At 31.6% G+C, this 21,664-nt stretch overlaps 1 protein-coding gene across 1 annotated transcript; it reads left to right on the top strand.

The window, feature by feature from the left end:
* The first annotated feature begins 15,892 nt into the window (after nucleotides 1-15,892).
* On the top strand, nucleotides 15,893-20,638 carry LOC129916263 (uncharacterized). The gene is made up of 4 exons (XM_055996113.1): nucleotides 15,893-16,094; nucleotides 16,158-16,767; nucleotides 20,067-20,288; nucleotides 20,360-20,638. The coding sequence occupies exons 1-4, from the start codon at nucleotides 16,025-16,027 to the stop codon at nucleotides 20,616-20,618; spliced, it is 1,161 nt and encodes a 386-aa protein (XP_055852088.1). The 5' UTR covers nucleotides 15,893-16,024; the 3' UTR covers nucleotides 20,619-20,638.
* The last annotated feature ends 1,026 nt before the right edge of the window (nucleotides 20,639-21,664 follow it).

The following is a 21,664-nucleotide window of genomic DNA, read 5'->3' as shown; positions in this document are numbered from 1 at the left end:
GTCGACAAGTTCTCTGATGTCCAATTAAGTCTTTTCTGGTTCAATACACAAGTGAGTTAGGGGCAACAAGTGGTCTGTGAACTCAATTTTGTGCGATAGCCTCAAGAAATAAGAAAAAAAAAGGAGATGACAATATTTACCAAATCTAAAATACATTTTGTGTAGGTAATAATTTCATTATTTCAATGTCTCAAAGTCATTCCACCTTTCTAAACATTCAATGTTTATTTAAAGAGCTTTCGAATGGGTGCAAAACCAAACAAACTTAAATGGATATAGACAAAATAAAATTTATGAAATCAACAAAAAAGTCAATGTGAACATCTTTTTTTTATCTGATTATACAATTCTTCAGACAAAAAAAAAAAAAAACAAGACAAAATAAATAAATAACAAAACCCAATTTACTGATTTTCGAAAACAAAAAAACATCCTTAAAAGTTTTACGTAAAATTTCCACATGACCTCATATCTCTGTTAAGATTCTGTTATGTTGTTTTTTTTTTTTTTGTTGGAATTTTCTTCCAATATTGACTTCGACGTTGTACCATAAATCCATCCACTTTGTGTCCTATGAAATGTGTATGGCCCCGTTATTTGTTTATCCCTTGTTTCATGGTTTAATGATTTTATTTACGCTCAACGAAATCCGCCATTTTGATCCCATAAAATGTCCTGGCGAATTGTTTTGCAGTCTTCTCTTAGTCAGCTTATCTCATTGTCCCACACAATGTTTATCCTTTTTTTTTTTTGCTCTGATGCCTACAACCTACCTTTAGTACCTACAATCTTGTTGTGCAACACCTAATTCCTGATTTACCTACTTTCTTTGAATTTCAAATTTTGTTTGAGCTCAATTTTTAGTCCTTTGAAGCGACAGAAAATTGCGATTGCTTTGAATGGTGCGGGTAAAGCTTAGAACTAGGGAGAACAATCACACGGGATTACACTTTAAAGCCTAAAAAAAAAAAAAACAGGTCTTTCGCATTTGTGAAATTAAACTAAGCTAAAGCGTCACGTCGTTCAGAGACATAAGTAGAGAGAAAGTGAAGGTAAAAGGCGTTAGGAATTCTAAATAATTCAAACGTTGGTTAAGGTGTTTTGCCTCTGGCTTCAGAGATATAGATATTAGGTGGCAATGGCGGGTGAAAGCAAATTAAAATTTTCCGTTCTAAGAAACCACAACAAAGAATTAGTGCCGCCCTTTCATAGACATCATCTGTCAAAGTCTCAAACGATTATTCGAATGGCAAAACAGATATAACGGTAATGAATAAATTTCCATTTGAAAGTTCGAAAACAGATTAAATTTTAAAGCCCCCCAAGGTTGAATGGCAGAGTGATAAAGTGGATGAAGGGTTTGATTTCTTGCTGAAAGATGTAGGATATAATTTGGTTAGGCCAAAAAAACTTATTTGCTCTGGGTTTGGTGGATTCCCTAAAGAACAATCAGTGTAGTTTATTCTAAACTATTATAAGAACAAATGATTAGGAGTAGGAGTAGGAGTAGGAGTAGGAGTAGGAGTAGGAGTAGGAGTAGGAGTAGGAGTAGGAGTAGGAGTAGGAGTAGGAGTAGGAGTAGGAGTAGGAGTAGGAGTAGGAGTAGGAGTAGGAGTAGGAGTAGGAGTAGGAGTAGGAGTAGGAGTAGGAGTAGGAGTAGGAGTAGGAGTAGGAGTAGGAGTAGGAGTAGGAGTAGGAGTAGGAGTAGGAGTAGGAGTAGGAGTAGGAGTAGGAGTAGGAGTAGGAGTAGGAGTAGGAGTAGGAGTAGGAGTAGGAGTAGGAGTAGGAGTAGGAGTAGGAGTAGGAGTAGGAGTAGGAGTAGGAGTAGGAGTAGGAGTAGGAGTAGGAGTAGGAGTAGGAGTAGAGGAGTAGAGGAGTAGAGGAGTAGAGGAGTAGAGGAGTAGAGGAGTAGAGGAGTAGAGGAGTAGAGGAGTAGAGGAGTAGAGGAGTAGAGGAGTAGAGGAGTAGAGGAGTAGAGGAGTAGAGGAGTAGAGGAGTAGAGGAGTAGAGGAGTAGAGGAGTAGAGGAGTAGAGGAGTAGAGGAGTAGAGGAGTAGAGGAGTAGAGGAGTAGAGGAGTAGAGGAGTAGAGGAGTAGAGGAGTAGAGGAGTAGAGGAGTAGAGGAGTAGAGGAGTAGAGGAGTAGAGGAGTAGAGGAGTAGAGGAGTAGAGGAGTAGAGGAGTAGAGGAGTAGAGGAGTAGAGGAGTAGAGGAGTAGAGGAGTAGAGGAGTAGATGAGTAAAGGAGTAGAGGAGTAGAGGAGTAGTGGAGTAGAGGAGTAGGGTAGTAGAGCTCGGTTAAGGTAAATGATTCTTTAAAACAACTAGAGACAACAGTAGATACGTGTATTTCAAAGCAATTAAAAAATAAAATACAAAAAAGGCGCAAAAAAATGTATATAAATAAACTCCACCCCATGGCGATGCGAATTTTCAATTTACCCCCTTTTTTTAGAACAAATTGCTTGAGTTTATCAACATGTTAAAACATTATTTCCTCATTTAGATACCAAATATTTAATACCATGTGTGTATTTCTATTACACATAAAATGTTCTTGTGATTTCATTTTCGTGATTAAAAAAAAAAACAAATCTCAAGGCATCGATAAGATCTTTTTAATGGAGACTTTTTTGGCTGTACTTTTAACCTGTAGGCTCAAGTTCCTGAGAGTGATATAAAAAACTTCCTTAAATATTATATGAAATACAATTGAATCATCAGGAGTGTGGGAAAGAAATAATAATATATGAAAACATATTCTTAGCCTTGGAGCACTTCCATCAGCAAAAAAAAAAAGAAAAGATATCCTCTCTGTGGTAAACAGTGCGTGGGACTGATTTTTTATTTTTATTTTTTTTTTTTTTGTATCATCTTACCATCAAGGGAATTCTTCTTCTTCTTTTGGAACTTTTTTTTTTTTGTCTCCTTATCATTCCATAATACAAAATAAACCGTATGTGTGTAGAGTAATCCTCTGAAAGCCTGTGCCATCCACAAAGATGAGTAAATAAATATTTTGATAAGAAATCCACTTATATAGGATTTTTGGTTGGTAAGAACAACCTTTGCTGATAAAATGGGATTTTGGCGAAATTTATTTGAAAAGACATTCTATTTGAATTACATTTCAGTTGGATTTTCTTCATCAATAAAGTTCGTTATGGTTTATTCGTTTATTTTATTTTTTTCTTATGAAATTATATGATTCTTTGTTGACAGTGTGGATCTGCATCTTATAGGTACACATAATTGATTGGAAAATGAAAGACGAAAGATTTTCACTCGCTTACATCTACTAAGAGATAAGGCCACCTTCTCCTATTGCTTAAGGGGTAATAACACCTTGTAAACCACGAAATCGACCGTCATTTTCATCAGCGTATAAAACAAAGAAGAAATAATATTTTCTTTTGGTGTTTGTTTAGTTTAATTAAGTATATTAATAGGTAACAGAATAGGCTAATGTTAAATTTTTTAATGATGTGAAATTTTTTAAATGGCGGTGTAGTTCAGGATGATAGTAAAATCTTGTGCTCCCATCGGGCGACCAACTAACTCCTACAATTTTTAACCGATTGGGCTGAAATTTTGTGTGGAGCTTAGAAATACTATTCTCTAGTGAAGTACGTAGGATTTTTTTGAAATATTAAAATTTAACGATTTTATGGTCTTTTTTTTCAACGAATTTTGTTTTTGGAATGAAATAATTTTTTCAAACTAATGCCATTTCTTTAAAAATTAATATTTCAAAAAAATCCTACGTACTTCACTAGAGAATAGTATTTCTAAGCTCCACACAAAATTTCAGCCCAATCGGTTAAAAATTGTAGGAGTTAGTTGGTCGCCCGATGGGAGCACAGGATTTTACTATCATCCTGAACTACACCACCATTTAAAAAATTTCACATAATTAAAAAATTTAACATTAGCCTATTCTGTTACCTATTAATATACTTAATTAAACTAAACAAACACCAAAAGAAAATAATATTTCTTCTTTGTTTTATACGCTGATGAAAATGACGCTCGATTTCGTGGTTTACAAGGTGTTATTACCCCTTAAGCAACTATCGTGAATCTTTTAGTACCTACCGGTTTCTATAAATATAAAATGTAATTTTCCTTAGGACTTTGAGTTAGGTATAATTTTGTTAAAATAAAAAAAAAAATGTCAAAATTAGGCTTCTAAAATGCTGTAGGTACATTATATTTCTGTAATTTACAATCACATACCTAAATCCAAAATTTGGAATTTTAAAATTCTGTTGGTTCACAATACTGTATTTCAAAAATTTGAATTTCAAAATTTTGTAAATGGAAAAAGAAAAATTGTTATCAAATTGAAAAAAGTGTGACTTTTTTTCAATATCATAACAATTTTTTTTTTTCCATTAACGTAATATTGGAATTAAAAAATTTTGAAATGCAGGCATGTTTACAGAATTTTGAAAAACAGAAATATGGATTTACAGAATTTTTGATTAACAAAAATACAGAATTATATTGATACCTATATAATTTTTGATGTAAAAACTGAATTTTGATCGTACAGAATTTTTGCATGCATAATAACGACCCGTCGTCGCATTACAAATTTCTTAAGCAAAAACTTTCGCAAATTAATTTTTCTTTGTTTTTTAAAATTCTCTTAAAATTTTTACAGTAAAAAACTCTGAAGCTCACAGAGTGCTAGCCAGAAGTCTTGCTTTAACTTTTTACAGCCTGAACGAAAATGTGGACGACCTCAGGTGGGTGAAATTAGCGGCAAAAAAAATTCCATAAAAAAATTCAAAAATCTTATAAACTAAGTCCAATCTGCTGTTATCTTTCATTGTTTCGTCGTTATATGAATTTTTTCAACCTTTTATATAGAATAAACCAATAAACCGACATGCTCACTGTGGTGTATGAGTAACATTTTGTTTATACAAAGAAACTTGCAAATATTTTATTTGGCGTTGAACACATTATGCAACAAGCTAACTTTTGTTTATTAAAATCAAACAAATTGTAAAGATATAATATATTTATACAACAATGTCAAAACTGAATATAGACATCACCTTAGTTTCGACAACCATTAGAATCGAATAGTCATTTGAAGCACTATTTTTGATATCCTACCATTGCCAAATCGTGAAAAGACCGAGACCCCTTCTAATTTTATTTTCTGCTACTATTTCTGGCACGCTCTGAAATTTTTTTATTAAACTTATCTATTATCTTGTTTAACTATCTACATACCTTAAAAGCCAATTAGTTCTTTGAAGGAAGAATTTGAAAACGTGAATTTGAGGTTGCTGTTTTTTTTTTCTCAAGAATGTAGAGTCAGTTTTGATCAATTAATTTAGAATTTAGTTTAGGAGTTGCTATAAATGTTGACTCTTTCTTTTCATTTAGCATGGCTTGATTTTCCTAGTTTTTTAAACTTAGCTTTAATGCCGATTGTGACATTCAATTACATTCTGGAAGGTCATGATTTTCTGCCTAAGCCAAGAAAGATAAACCGATTCGCTATCTTGAATTTGTTTCTAATTCCTGTGTGACCGCCATTTTTCTTCAAACAAAATGTAAACAAAAAAAAGGCTTATACAATTCTAAGCTCCACATGTGTATCATCTAATATGTTTTCTTTATTGTTATAGAGTATAAACCAAACAAAAATTCATGGATTGCATAGTAATTAAACGAAAAAAATTGTGGCACTCGAGGACTGCCGCGTTAAAGCTATTATATCGCATTTTTTGTAAACTTATGCAATTACAATTTTAATTTTTTTTATATCCAAAAGTATACAACAAAAAATATACCTTCAATAACCCTTATATTTTTTTTTTAAGAAATAAACCATAAATAAAGCCTAATATTTTGTAAAAAGTATACAAAATTAACTCTTTTTTTCTTTACACATCATATCATATGTCATTTTTTTTACATCACAACCTATAATAAATTTTATATCATCTGAAAGCTCATGTTTGTACGACATCTAAAAAAAAACTGGACTTTTTTTAATTCAATCAACTTTTATCAAAAAAAAAAACTTTTTTTCTTCCATTTCGATTTGGTTCATTTTTTTATGTTACAACTTATAATAAATTTTATATCATTGAAAAGCTTATCATTTAACCTTTGAAAATATGTCTCAATCATATCTGTACGACAGCTTACAAAAAAATTGTAAATTTTTTTTAACCATGTCAAAATTAAAATTGAGATCACGGTATTTCCCTCACTATGGTGGCTGTTGTCGGCCAACTTTTTCCCACAGGTATTGTTGTCTTTTTGTCGGTACATATTAAGTTTTGTCTCAAAAGCAACAATTTGTAAAAACCCATTCATATAAATCACCAAGACTCAGCACAAACAAAGATTAATTATATTCATATTCAAAATAATAATTCCAAAATTTCCATATCAAAAATATTTACATTGAGCACATTCCTCTATATAAATAACTACCACAAGTCTCCCACTATACTTAGTCGCTTAGTCAACAATAACGTAAATTCAATTAAATTTTAGCCAAAAACGTATCCATCATTTCACCTGGGATTCTTGGCTGTAATCCCTTACTCCGTTTCGTATGGTATTATATTTTGATGACTTAATTACATTTGAGAACATTTATAGCGCTTTGGAGGAATATATATAATAATTCTTCATTAAGCTTCCATTGCTCAACCATCATCGCATACCAGGTGGATTCTTTAAGCATACTCTATGTCTCCTCCTTCAAACCGGAGTAAGGTTAATGGATTTGGCAACTCGTTCGTGGTTTGTGTTTGTATATTTTGTTTTTTCCCGGAAAGGAGCTTATACATTTCACTGCCACAGAAACCAGGTAAACGTGTCTACCTCAAGATTGCGTGTCAGGAGTCTTATTCGATTTAAATAAAACGGTACAAGGGTACGTTGACACCGGCAATAACCCAGGATATACTCACATATATGTTAAAGGACCTACATATACCTATATCGAGGATAAAATTCAGATTTAATGTAGACCCTAAGGACCATTGTTTCTACAAAAGGACCTTGAAACCCTCGCATCTATGGAAACTAATAAAAAGAGCAGAAAAATCACTTAGCCTCTACGAGTATTACTATACTCTATGATTAAAGTAGAATTCGACCTCAATGTCGTCATAAGAAAATGCGTAGGCGTAGGCAGTAGGCAGTAGGCTTATACTATATTGAAATGTCCATATAAAATTCCATACATACGTTTTGTATTGTTTTTCTTTTTCAACATCCTTGGGAAAACAATCCTCTTATTGTCATCAATACCCCCAAAGTATACATTTCCAAGCAACCGAAACCAAACACTCAATTTGTTGAATTTGAACAATAAGCACCCTCTTCTCGTGCGTTGTCGTTTTTGGTTTTGTTTGGTTTTTGGGGGATTCTTGATGATTTTCAGAAACAGTATGCCATTACCATCTTGACAATTATTGGATAACGTATCTCTATAGTTTGGTTTTGAATGCGGAGGAGAATTTTCAAGTTTTTTTTTTCAAAGGGTGGTTCTAGTAAGATGAAGGCTAAAGATGAAATTACGATATCATTCGAACAATTTCTTTGAAAACAGGTAAAAAACTTTAAGTCACAGTTTTGACGAACATTTTTCGTTCTTTCAAAGATTGGTATGAATAAATGAAGGATGAAGCCCCAACGGCGTATACAGGGGGGGGGTCACGGGGTCATGACCCTCCCCCCAAGAACTCAAAACTTAAACAAGAAATTGTTGTGTTCTACTAAATTCTTTTGAGTACGATGATTTTCAAAATGTCAAAGTTTTAGAACAAGAACGAAAATGAAAAGTCAAAAAATTTGTTGGTATACAACCGAATATTTTTGCCATATCTGGGGATGTGGTCATATTTTTAGCGAACGCTATGCTGGATTAGGATTATTTTGATTCGTTCGATAATATAAGACATTGATAGGCTACAAGTTAAGCTGTGCTGTAGAGCTTTGTATGGATTTAAAATCCAAATAATTTTTTTAATTTTGACTAAACCGAGAATAGATAAGAATATAGGCAACCTCTTCTAAAGGCAAATTAAATATTTAAGCAAGCTTAGGTCACTTAAAATAATCTCGAAAATCGATTTAAGAAAAACTAATAAATATAACTGAATATGTTTTATATTTTAAACCGCTGATAAACACCTGAAAGCTGATTAAATCAGAGCCGAATATTATGAAATCCTTCGTAAGTGATCTAAAGCATTTCTTTAATTAGTAATGCCGTTTGAAATTTCGAAAAAATATCTAAACTATACTCTGTCCGATAAATATTGGCAGTACAGGCCTTATGGGAGAGCTTTTTCAAAAACAATGGGACCTAACGATTGCTAAAAAGCAATTTACGAAAAATATGCCCCTGAAACACACAAGAACACCACAGACGTGCCATGGCATTGTTGTTGTTATTTCTTTATTAAGCGAAGTACACCCTCCTATGACCGATCTGCCTCACGATCTGTGGCAGAATGAAACTCAATCATAAAAGCTGTTTATTAAAAGAATTCACAATACATAAGAGTTACCATTGGTAAACTTCCTTCATAAACTACTCCTTTCCTTTTTCTAGCTTTCAGGATTAATGCTTTTTTCAAGCTTTTTGAACGAAAAAAAGCATATGTGTTGTCGTGGTGTTGGTGGCTATTTGATTTTTATTTTGTGTATGTAGGAAAACAGTTAATGGCAACATTTTAACATGCATTTTAAGATTTCAACAGGCAAAATTTTGTACCCATGCGTGGGGTCGGCCTGCGTCTTAAATGAGTGAATTTTTTATTTGTTATTTTGGTGTTAAACGAAAAATTTATTTTTTTTTTCGTTTTTGTGAAATTTTACTGACAAAATGGTAACGCTGGTACCTTTTCGAAACATTTTTTTTTTGATAATACGGAACCGCTAAGTGAGCTTTTTTATGTGATAGACATATCCAGAAGGCGTGAAGCAGAGTGAGATGCAAATGCCCTACCTTCCCTGTGCTGCCAATTTTTATCGGACAGAGTATAGCATAATTTTGTTTAATATTTTCTGTTACGCCAAAAATATTTTTTTGTCCTTACTATTTTGACAGAGGTACTTGAATCCTGTATCGTCTTAAAAGAAAAAAAAAAACAAAATTTAAAAAAAAAATGTATTTTCAAATGCAATTTTTTTTTTTTGCAAAACCTTGCGATTCGTTTGCCTGAGGTTAGGAAGACAATTAATTCGAAAGTTATCAGTGTTATTAAACTAAAAAGATTTTATTTAAACTTGTAAAATAATTCTGGACTATCGGAAAACAATGCAGAGTTGTTTAAAGGCAAATTATTCAATCGAAGTACTTGTACATTACACTGTATTTTAAGGACAGGATGGTCTTAATTGGTGAAGATTTAAGGCTAAACAAATAAAAGCAAACGAATCACACAACGTTTTTGTTTGGTTATTCTTAGAACTCTTCGGAACTGTTCTATTCGAAATGCAAAACAAACAAATTTTAATATTTTTAATTTAAATAGCACATTTTCAAGTTTATGCCTACTACCAAAACTTTTGTAAAAAAAATTTTGGCATGACCCCCCCCAAGAAGAAAACCTGTATACGCCCCTGTGAAGCCCAATGGAAAAAACTGTTCATAAAAAAGTGAATAGATGACTTTCGTCTTAAATTAAAATGAAAATCTATGTCTCCATATAAAAATAAGTAGGTATTCATTTTAAATTAAGTAGATTTCCGCTTAATTAAAGACGGAAGTTATCTTGGTGAAAAAAAAACTATACAGAAATCCGTTTGTTTAAAGGTGGTTTTCTTCTCGAAATGGAATCCGAAGTCTCAAAATTACTTGAGTGTAAAATGCAAATTTTATTTTTTATTTTTTGTCAAATGTGTTATTGAATATGAATCACCCTGTATACAAACATAGCGTTAAAAGTGAATTTAATTTCCATGCTGTAACTAAATACAAAAAAGGATGGCTAACAAAATGATTCATGAGAATAGGCAACCTTCGCTACAGAACGTCATAAGGAAAAACAAGCATTATTTGTATATCCTAATTGTTAAGAAATCGAGCCTTAAACAAAATTTAAGAAAAGATTATTAACACAAAACGTGTCACTAAGTCTGGAGCCGTAGGTATAAACATTTTTTCCGAAATGATTTAAAAATGGAAGTCTGCTGTCGACTCTCAAAATATTTTAAGGAAATAGGGATTTTTTTTATCTATTTGACATTCGTAATGAGATATTTCGTGAAATTTTTAACTTACTGTATTGTTATTTAAAAACTCAATTATTTTTATCAATTTACGCACATAAGTACCTACATGTAATGCCTCTTATGATAAAGGTTTTGTAATAATTGCTGGCATTACATTTTTTTTTTTTTTTTTTCAGAAAATTTTATTTATAAAAAAACGAGTTTTGTTTTTGAAAGGTTCTAACGATTTTGATTTTTTTTAATGCATCTTAATAAAGGAAATAAAATTGCGTCCTTTTTTTGTGGCTCAATTTCATTTTGAAGAACGATTTGTACGTTTTTTTTTAAATAAAAAAAAAAAAACATATACGAAATTTGTATACAAAAGTCTTAAAAATGTTAGCAACTTGACAACTAAAAGCAAATAAGTGCGACTCAGTAGTGGATTTTAGTTTGTATGCACTTGCTTCCATTACAAATTTTAAAAAATATTTATTGCAAATTTCAATTTTCTTGCACTGAAAAAAAAAAATTAATGCAAATTAAAAAAATAAATGCTTACTGTGTGCATATGAATGAAATAATACTCATCGGACTTCTTAGGAATTTGACTTTGGGACCTTTTATTAGATTTTTGATTTGTTATATTAATATTAAGGCTAATGTAAGGTAAGGTAAGATTGTCAACGAATATTATGGAAAAAATATTAATATGTTATGTTACACTTTTTATATTGATTTTTTTAATGCAAACAAATCTGATGCTTTTTTCGCATATATATTTTTACAACCCTGAGTGCGAACCGTTCCCAATTTTAAAAATTGCGTTCAATAAAACATTTCTAGATTTAGTATCATTTCCTATTTCCTGTACTCTTTTCGATCTGAAAACAAATTCTTAACAGTATACCGTATTTTGTTTATATTACAAAAAAAAACACAAAAACTTTTCTTGAATTTTTGGGAAGTTCTTATATGTACTTTATTGTCAGATCAATAAAATTTGCATTAGGTCAATACCATTATTTCTGTTCTCAGGAACAGACAACTTGAAACAGTTGTTTAGTTAGCTAACATTTAAATGTATAAAGCTAGGATTGCACGGTCAATAGAATCGGTCAACGCCTTGACCCTCTGGCTTAAAATTGATATCAAAATATTTCTTAAGGCTGTTATGTCGGTTGACCGCCCACGAAAAACAAATACAAAAGAGTCAACGCATTGACACATTTTGTTGACCGGGTAATCCTAGGTTTAAAAGATCCAATTTGTAGAGAAGTTTAATGGACTTGATCCATTACCTATTATATTATTCTGAACGCCTCATATGGTAAAGAGGCAATATAAAACGTGTGCCGACTCGGAGTCAATGTCAGCTTGTTTTTAGATCGACCCGTACTTAAAAAAAAAAAAAAAACAAAAGAGCTGAGAAGCAAGCCTGATTTATATTAAAAAATTCTCATTACTGCGTTTTTTATTCATATATTATTATTGCTATAATAACATTAACAAATCGGTCGTGCTATAGATGGACGCTTAATATGAAATCATGTTATCTTAATTTCGTTTAAACATCTATATTTTGATCTCTAAACCAAGCAAAACCATAATCATTTAGCATTAAATGGATTACTCTTAATTGCTTCCGATATTTTTGTCACAATCTCTAGATCTTCATGACTTTCACCGAACTTGCGCGCATTTAATCCACTCTTTGTCATTGCAGTCATATTGCTCATTGTCATTGTGTTATAGGCGTAATGTTTGCTTTTGATTATATGAATGACTTGCTGCAAGAATAATAATAGAAAAAGAAAATTATTCATTTTTATATGTCTTTTTTTTACAGATACACGCACATCTAGGCTTATATTCACTCACAAGAACTAATTTAATTAAGAACACAGAGAAAGTCAAGAAACTAATGCTCATTAATGCGGTTTCCGGTGGAAATTGAAAGCTTGATTCATCTGTGAGACCTCTTTTTTGGCGACTTTTCGGAAACATTGAACCAAAGCTATTTTCTGTGAAAGATACCAAAATTACAAAACAAACTGATGAAAGCACTTTTAAAAAAGAGTACAAACCGATATTCATCATTAATTGATCCCGCATACTTTTCAGCATTTTTATCTTATCCATAATCCCGAAGGAGTTCTTCTTCAAAAGCCCTTTCTGGAGTGATGTTAGAAATTTCAAAAATCCCATAAACGAAGGAAATTTGATATCTTGCTCGTAGTAAGTTGGTTTTGTTGGTTTTGGTTTCTTTGGGGCTTCAGTTGTAGTTGTTCTTTGGTCTGCCTCAGGATCATGGAGGGTAATTTTTGTTTTCATTCGAACTATTTTGTTCCGTTTCAAATTTGGATCATTTATCTGAGCTGGAACAATAACTTCTGCACTGGTTTTCAAGTGGGTTTCTCCCGATATTACTAACTTTTGTGAAAAGTTTGAACCTTTGAAACGTTCTTTTTGGTATTCAATCCATTCAGGACTTGGATCGTTTGCATCTTTTATCACTTTTAATTGATCCTGATCGTTTCGAGCAGATTCATTTTGATTGTCATCGGATGTCTGGGATATTTTTACCCATTCACTAGAACACTGAAAAATGCACATTTGGAGGATTACCAAAGAACTTAGAACAAGATGCATCGCGGATGCTTTTGGTGCAACCGTGTGGTAACTTCGCGTCGTAGCTTTAATGTTGCCGATGTCGGAATTAAACTTAAACTAAAAAGAATATAATTTTGATGTTGCTGTTGACACATTGTTCTGAACGTTGCAAGTCGAATGCTATCCAGCTGGAACCACAAAGAGTGACAATTGCACCGCTAAAGTGTTTCAAATTATGCCATTTACCTACATGTTAAGGTCGAGTGCGTTTAGAATAAATGCACCACGATCATGTCTATGAGAGACTCTATAATGAGTTGTAGTTTGTTTTTCATACGAGCTTTAGGCATATATAGCTGATGATTAAGAGGAGTAATGACTTTCAAAAATACTCATAAACGGAGTTTTGTTTATAGGATAGATGCAAAAGATTTTATTAGAGTGACTAGAGATAAAAACACTTTGAGGGAACAATGATTAATGAGGCGGGAAGCGGTAGACTTTATTTAAATTATGATGAGTAACTGTGAAAGTTTTATATTAATATTAATTACAAGCATGCGTTAAAGAAATCAGTGGACCGTGCCAAGTGCAATTCGAAAACTTGACTAAATTTCTTCTTTAAGTTAGATGTTAGACTAAAGAAGTGTCTTAAATCATCGATCAGTGTCATTTTCCATTTTGACAAATCTCAGTTTGGCAAATATCTTATTTACCCAGTTTATCAAAGAATATTTATTGTTTTCATACACGATAGAGCCATTTTCAGGTTTGCTGTTCAGCTCTTTTGTTTTTTTTACAACCGAACATTCATTTTGAAGTTTTTATTTCGTATCAAATCTTATTAGACGTCTTTCATATTAAAAGGAATAGGAGCATATAACGGTACCTTCCCTTTATATTTTTGAAATTAGACCAGCGCGTTGATGAAGAAAATCGTTGATAAAGTACACCACATCATTCTCGAAGATCAACGGACTTATAGTCCATAGTCCATATAGAAATACAAATGAACCGAGAAAGCTTAATTTTTGATATTTTGTAGGGGGTGCTTAGAGAAGTTTAACTTGAAGTTTTCGCCCATGATTTCCAATGAGCGTTTTTCACCATTTTGAAAAAAAAAAAATGATAACATTAATTTTTTGACAATAACTCAGCTATCCCGACGAGATACGAAAGCTTTAATAACGCTTTTTTGTAGCTTTTATCGTGATAAAACTTGTAGACCCTTTTTTCGTATCAAACCTACAATTTTGTGGGGAATGGGAATAGTAAAAAAAATTCATGAAATTCTTTGTGATACATGGTGACTAAGAGGTAGAGAAAATTCTGAATAAAATAAGATAAGATAAGCGGTTGTCTTCATTAATTTTCGATTGAGCGGTTGGTTTGATTGAGCGGTTGTCTTCATTCATTTTCGAAATCATACAAATCTTTGATATAAAAAATAATATTTTTTTTCAAAAAATTTTAATGAGTTTGGGTTAGCAATTTTCATAAATAAAATAATAGGTATGTGTTTTTTTGTTTATCTATATAGATTTTGTGCAAAAAAAACGACATCGGGATTTTTGAAATCCGTCCAAATGTTTGGCACCACTGTACATACACTTTGGCAGCAGTCTGTCAAAAATGTGCCGTGCTCATGTTTTTTTTTTAACTCCGTAGTGATATGGCCATTGCATCCATGATGGATTCAAAAAAAAAATTTTCACAAAAAACCAAAACTATTCAAGTGGCCATTGCATTTGCATCCATGTTGGATTCAGAAATTTTTTTTTAACAAAAAACCAAAAATCATTTGTATATTCTTAGCTACATTTTAAGACCATGACCATTAACATTAGTGGCGTCGTTCTTGTGTTATAAGCGTTCAAAGGTTTAGCCATATATTGAATTTTTTTTCGATTTTTTAAAAATCAAACGTGGAAACTTTTTTATTTTTATTTCTAATTTTTCGAAAAAACTTTTGTAATTTTATATATACATATATTTGTTCAACAATCTTATCAGGATACGTTTGAGACTTTTATCTGAAAAGTGCATTGCGTATATCTCAAATTATTATCATTGTAACCATTTCAAACAAATTTTTATTTATTTTTTTCTATGAGAGCTTTTTTCAAAACTCATTTTCTCCGCTTTTTTTTTTGTTTGTTAATATTTTAAGATATTTCTGTATGAACACAACAATTAAACTACCTTGGCACTACTTTTATCGAGAGAAAGTAAAATCTGGATAATTATCTGGATTTTTCAAAAATCTATATAGATAAAGATTTAGCATTTAAAGCCTGGTACGCTGTTCGCGCTAAATTTTAGCCGAGATAAAATTCCCATACAAGTTATCGATAATTTGTATGGGATATGTTTTAGCCTTAGAGGATATAATATATGGAGTGCTTGTACTATTAGTTCCATGAAGCTTTTATAGAGGGCTCTAGTTTCTTTAAGTTTTTCGATGAGTGCATGCCTCCATTTTATTTTCATTTGATGGCTGTCATCACCAAGCGTGTTTATTTACAGCTGCGGAACCGGACTCGCACTGAAAAACGAAGCCAGCGACCCCTATCCATGCATATGGCGTTACAATGTATTAGGTATAGGAACAAGCACTCCATATATTATATCCTCTAAGGTTTTAGCTTGGCTAAAATTTGTATGGGAGCTAAAATTGAGCTCGTGCTGCGCGAGCTAAAATTTAGCTCCTATAGCCTGGTACGCTGCTCGCGCTAAATTTTAGCTGAGATAAAATTTCCATACAAGTTATCGATAACTTGTATGGGATCCATTTTATCTCGGCTAAAAATTTTCGATAATTTGTATGGGAGCTAAAATTTAGCGCGAGCAGCGTACCAGGCTTATACAAATTATGGAAAAAATTTAGCCGAGATAAAAACTTTCCCATACAAATTATTCATAACTTGTATGGGAATTTTATCTCGGCTAAAATTTAGCTCGATCTGCGTACCAGACTTTAACAAGTAAATTGCGTTAAAAAACACACCTAATATTAACTTAAAAGTTGAACACGCCTAATTTTTGAACGCATCCCTCCGTAAATGTCAAACAGAAATGTCACTTTGACACCATCTACTAGTTCCATGTGCTTCATCCAAAATAAAACATTTCTCTACTAAAAATTATTAATCCTTGAATATTATCCTTTTAAACCAAAAACTATAAATTAACAATAAAATTAAAAACAATGACAAGAGATAAAGCACATATAGAAGACTTAATAACACGCTCCCAGCACAAATCTACACCTGTCTTATGTAAAATTAAAGCCCAAATCAAAATAAAATAAAACTTATTTTAAATATTAATAATTTTTACAGTAAAATTTCAAAACGGTGACCTTCGTAATACTCACAAAGATGCAACCCTCTATTTCCAAGCAAAACATGAATCAGACAAAACGAAAAAACATGCAATTGTTGTAACTAGCGGCAATGTTTATGCCGGACCTGTTTCCAATGGTTCTCAAGATCTTGTCGACACATACATTTGTGTGCGCAATAAAGAAACAAATAAGGTTCGCATTATGCCAATTGACCAAGTCAAACTTATTAACTCTGTCTACGAGGAAAAAGAAAAAGCCCAATTCGCTTTGCTCTCCAAAGAAGCTGGCTATGGAAAAGCTATTCAAAACTTTGGTGGCCGTCGAGATATGCGTAGTTTAAATCAACGTGAACGCAATAAGGTCAACATTGATGTGTTTGTTGATCAATTAGAGACGACTGTTGAGAATTCTGCGGCGGTAACAGAAACTCCTGAGGAAGTTGTTTCCACTGAAGATATTATCGATCGCATTCGACCGAAATTCAACAAAGATGCGACGGCTTTGAGTATGGTCTTTAACGTTTACGATGTCATTCCTTTGGAATTGATGGATCGTCTCGATGAAGAAGTTTCAGTTATTTTCAATACTGACATTGACGATATTCCGTAAGTAAACTTATTTCTATTTGAAAGGTTCATAGTAGAGTATCTAAGGCAAATTATAAGGGAACCCGGCCGAACAGCTCCGATTTTGATGATCGTAACTAAAAATATTTTAAACTTTATTTTTTTTTTTAAATTTAATTGAAGATTTTTGGATTTGTTTTCAAAAATTTTCCTTAAATTTCATAAATTAATTGATGCCAAGAGATTTTCTAAGAAATTAAAAGAAACAAATGTATGTAAATGTAACTTTTTCATTGCTACAATTAATACGACCAAAAAAGCCGACGTATCGTTTATCCCCAATAGTAAGGCGTGACCTAATAAGGTTTTATTGTTTTCTGTTAGTTTAAGATGTTAAGAAAATCAACGGAGAAGATTTTTTCAAAAAAGACCATAACTTTCCCATTGGTTTTCTTATAAAGTATTTTTTAGGGAAAAATTAATTTTTTTTATTTTGTTGATCAGAATATGTAGGTAAACACTTGTTATCTTTAATAATTTTGTGTTGATATAAAAAACTTAACGAATTTAAATTTAATAAAAAACACGGCTTAAAAATATTGTATAAAAAATAATTTTTAGTCTTATAATATTTGAGAGTATAGTCCGGTCAATTTAGACATCCGAGGTTACATTAATTCCCAGCAAGCTGAAAATTGGTAGGATTGTTGGAAACACCATCATAAATTAAATCTAAAAAGTCCTCATCGATCCGAGGCCTGGAAAAAAATGTACGGGGGGTCAAAGGTCACAAAAACTGGTTTTTCACGATTTTCAGCAAAACGGTAAGTCTTATCGAAAAATTTTCAATGCAAGAATTGTAGACCAGATTATTATATATGAAAAGTGTCATGACACTTTTTTTTCCTAAGACCCACCGTTTCTTAGGTATAACGATTCAAAAAGTTGAAGTTGAGTTGTAATCGTCATAATCAGGCCTATTCTGAAAAAAAACTTCTAACTGAAAAGTTCCTGAAATGTCATTATTTTTTTAGCTTTAATTTCATTCTTCAATCTTTAAGAATATGGGAAAGCAAAAAAAAAATGGAAATTTTCGCCATTTTTCGATTGGGGCCCTTCTCCTGAAACCATTTCCCTGGGAATTGTTTAGAATATGTCTGAATATATACAGGGTGTGCAATAGAGAATGGACAACCCTAAAACGGCTGATAGCTACACTTATGACTGTTCTAAAAACACATAGAAAAAAGTTCTATCGCAACCAGTTCATAAAATATTGGCTTTTTTTCGTTCAGTGTATTTTAAATTGTATCATCTTATGTTTTCGTTCACTACAACCACGAATGAATGAATTTTATTTATTTCTTTTTTTATCATTTTCTACAATAATTGTATGAGTACATAAAGGCTTTAAAAACTGCATAGCTATTGCACATTTTCGTAACAAAAAATTTTAAATCTGTTTTTTGATGCAAAATGTAAATGTTTTTGTGACCGTTGACCCCCCGTAAATTTTTGTCCAGGCCTCGGATCGATGAGGACTTTTTAGATCTAATTTATGATGGTGTTTCCAACAATCCTACCAATTTTCAGCTTGCTGGGAATTAATGTAACCTCACCCCCTTATTTTAGTCTAATTTGACCGGACTAAGTAGATGAAAATTTATTTGGGTGGTTTGAGCTCCCACAGCCCCTCTTGCAAATTACCTACAAAAGTTTTTGCGATAATTTGAATGGGATAAAATAGATTTGGGGTGTTTCAACGCTCCAATGCCCCTCCCATGAGGACCCGAAAATATTGCGTTGCCATCCGAACTTCATATGTGTACAAAGTTCAGTTCGATACGATAATGGGAATCGAGTAAAAATAGTTTTCCAATATTTATATGGCTAGTTTTCAAGTTGCTTTGTCAGTTACAAACAAAGCTAATAAAAGCGTATTAATAATTAAAAAAAAAACTTTATTAAAATCTAGAATAAAAATAATTATTATTTAAGCGGTAAAGTTTATTTGAAAGCGAAATTGCAGTAAATAAATTTCCTTATTGCTACTTTAGTGATTTCAAAAAAAAAAAAATACAATTAAATTGTTATAAGAAAATTATTATGTAAGATATTCTTTAAACAATGCAAAAAGTGATTTAGTGCACTTTCATAATCATGGGCACAAATACATTTTTGAAAAGCTATAAACTTATTCCTATTTGTAAAATTAAAATTAATTGCAGTGTTTTTGAAAAAATGAAAAAATGAAATTATTGCAAAAATTTTAACATGTCGTTCTCAAAACTTTTTCGTAATAAAATATACTTTTATTTTTCAATTTATTTTTTGGCCATATAAATTGTTATTTGAATACATAAAAGGGAAATGTCAATACAGTTTATGAAAAAAATTAAAAAGTATTTTATTTCACTTTTTTTAATAGAAGTTTTTGAAAAAAAAATTAAGTTATTTTTTTTTTCAAAGCTCATCATTCATCATAAAGTTATTTTTTCTTCATTCAACAGTCCTTATTGTTAAAGGTTAATAGCGAAAGTTTGAAGGCCTTATTTGTCAAAGTCTTAGAGAAAACAAAGTATTTCAATACAAAAATTCAGTTTTTATCAAAAAAAAGTAATATATGTAAGTAATGAAGTAATTTTTAATTTTTTTCTCAAAACTGTAATAAGTACATATATACATATTACCTTTCCCTTTTGCTAATTCAACTAATAATATCATTGGCCAAAAAATTGTTTAAAATAAATTCATATTTTATTACGAAAAAAGTTTGAAAAAAGTAATTTTAAATTTTTTTATTAACATTTTTTATTTAAAATTCTGAGTTTGAGAACCATTTTATCAAAAACTCTTCATTAAATTTAGTGGATTTAAATTTTACCGATAGGAATGCGATTCTGACTTTTTAAAAATGTGTCTTTTTTTTAAAGGTGCTGCCGTTGTGTTCAAAATATTTTGTTTTGTATTTAAAGTCCATATGTGAGAAAATTGCATATAGCGCTTAAACGATGGAAGATTGTCCCTCAATCCCATATATTTGTTTTCCTAAATTACCTAGAGATACTTTTGATATCATTTAATTTAGAAATCTAAGCAAAGAATTGGTTTTGTTCAAAAAAAAAATATTTGAATTTAAAAAAAAAACAGTACGGCAACATCAGCAGTTTCTAACCTATAGAGGTTTAAGTATTTTTAATTCCCAATGCTTGAAAAAAAGATCATCGAAATCGGAGCGGTTCGAACGGGTTCCCTAATGATTTGCTTTAGTTAATCCACTATTAATCTTATTTCCATTTGAAAGATTCATTTCTTAAGAACATTTCTAATTTCCTCAGAATATCGTCTGATTACTTGAAAAATGCAATAATTGCTTTGAGGAAAGGACCACAATCAAGTCAGACACTTGTAAAAATGAAAATCATCCTCTACATGGATGGACTAATGGCACTCATTAAGACAAGAGTCAAGAACTTGGCTAAATTAGAATTATCCAAAATCACTGAAAAAGTCGAAAATGATATCCGTGAAAGGTTTTCTTGTGAAAATTCTTTTCAAAAGTAAGAAAATTTATCTTTTTTTTTTTTGAAAATCTTTTTTAATCTATTTTGTTTTTTTTTTTTTATTTTAGAAGACGAACGTATACTTCGGGTGAAAAAGCACTATGCTACTTCTTGGTATTGGCATTCCTGCTTAGCGATGATTATGAAGTGAGTCTGGTTACATTAGCAACAGAATTGAGTTTGCCAAAAACCAAAATAGTCAAATATGGAAATTTGGTTAATGCTTTTCATAAACCAAAAAGCAATTCATTGGTACTGAGACTACCAAGCACTATTAAACCTCAGAGTTTTGCTTTTGTTGGCAAAAATAAAAGACAAAGAAAATAAAAAATATATTTTGTACTGGATGAGATGTTTTTTGAACCATTTAAGTTAACTAAAAGGTTTTTTGGTTTATTTGGCTCTTTAAAGTTTTTCATTGTAGTGTGGATGAAGTGGCGGTATGATTCTGGTATCTTCTGTGTGCCTCTAAGTACTCACATACGGTTCACAATACGTGCGAGTGTTATAATCCCCTCGACATCGAAATCATGAAAGAGCCAAATTAAAGGAAGAAGAAGATACGTAAATGGGATTGCAAACATCTAAGAAATATAATGAATAGGGGAATTCGGTCATTTTAACACCTCTGGAGATAGCTTAAGAGCAGATTTTATGAAGAACTCGGCAAATTTTCTCTCGGAAATCCTAAAAATCAATATTACAATCGAGTGGGAAAACTGTCAACCCACCCTGAGTAATCGAGGAAATAGAAGGAATAAAGTTCGGAAGCTTTACCAAAAATTTAAAAATAACAAGGTTATACCGAGAACTAAGGACTCCAAAGAGCGAGGAACAAGCTCCTTATCAGATTGGCTTTAGACCATGCCTGGCAAGCACGTACATGGAGTATACACGCTGTTTTGTCAGGGTCTGCAAAGACCGTACCGATGTTTTGATGTTGCACTCTTCAAATTCCCCTGAAATAATATAGTTTACAGTGATATTCGTTGTAAGATTTAAATGTATTATGTTGATACTCATCAACTAAAAATTTTGTGTATTAGAAGGGTACAACAGCATCCGAACCCAACTGTTGTCATAACAAAATATTAAATTTATTTCAACTGTCCAGTGTCCAAAAAGAAAAAACAAATTTTTTTTTCGTTTTCTTCTTTTTCTTTAAACATGTTAGACAAGTAGACGCGCGGGCATGCGACTTCTTTAACATAAATAATACAGATCTCTAATATTAACACGAGACTGTGTGATGTCAGTGGCACTTCTGTTAACATCGAAGTGGAAGACACGAAAATATATTTTACGGGTAATGAGAATAAAAAGTATATGCTGTCCTTGAAAAACGACACTCAGGACAAAACTTCACCATGATT

This window comes from Episyrphus balteatus, chromosome 3 (assembly GCF_945859705.1).
Source record: "Episyrphus balteatus chromosome 3, idEpiBalt1.1, whole genome shotgun sequence".
NCBI lineage: Eukaryota > Metazoa > Arthropoda > Insecta > Diptera > Syrphidae > Episyrphus > Episyrphus balteatus.
The sequence above is the reverse complement of the archived record's forward strand: the minus strand, read 5'-3'. Positions and strand labels throughout refer to the sequence as shown.

Excerpts from the sequence above, each read along its gene's own strand:
- LOC129916263 (XM_055996113.1), top strand. The coding sequence starts at position 16,025 with ATGACAAGAGATAAAGCACATATAGAAGACTTAATAACACGCTCCCAG. Across the intron at positions 16,095-16,157 it reads CAAATCTACACCTGTCTTAT|TAAAATTTCAAAACGGTGAC; the intron begins GTAAAATTAAAG and ends TAATTTTTACAG. Across the intron at positions 20,289-20,359 it reads TGTGAAAATTCTTTTCAAAA|AAGACGAACGTATACTTCGG; the intron begins GTAAGAAAATTT and ends TTTTTATTTTAG.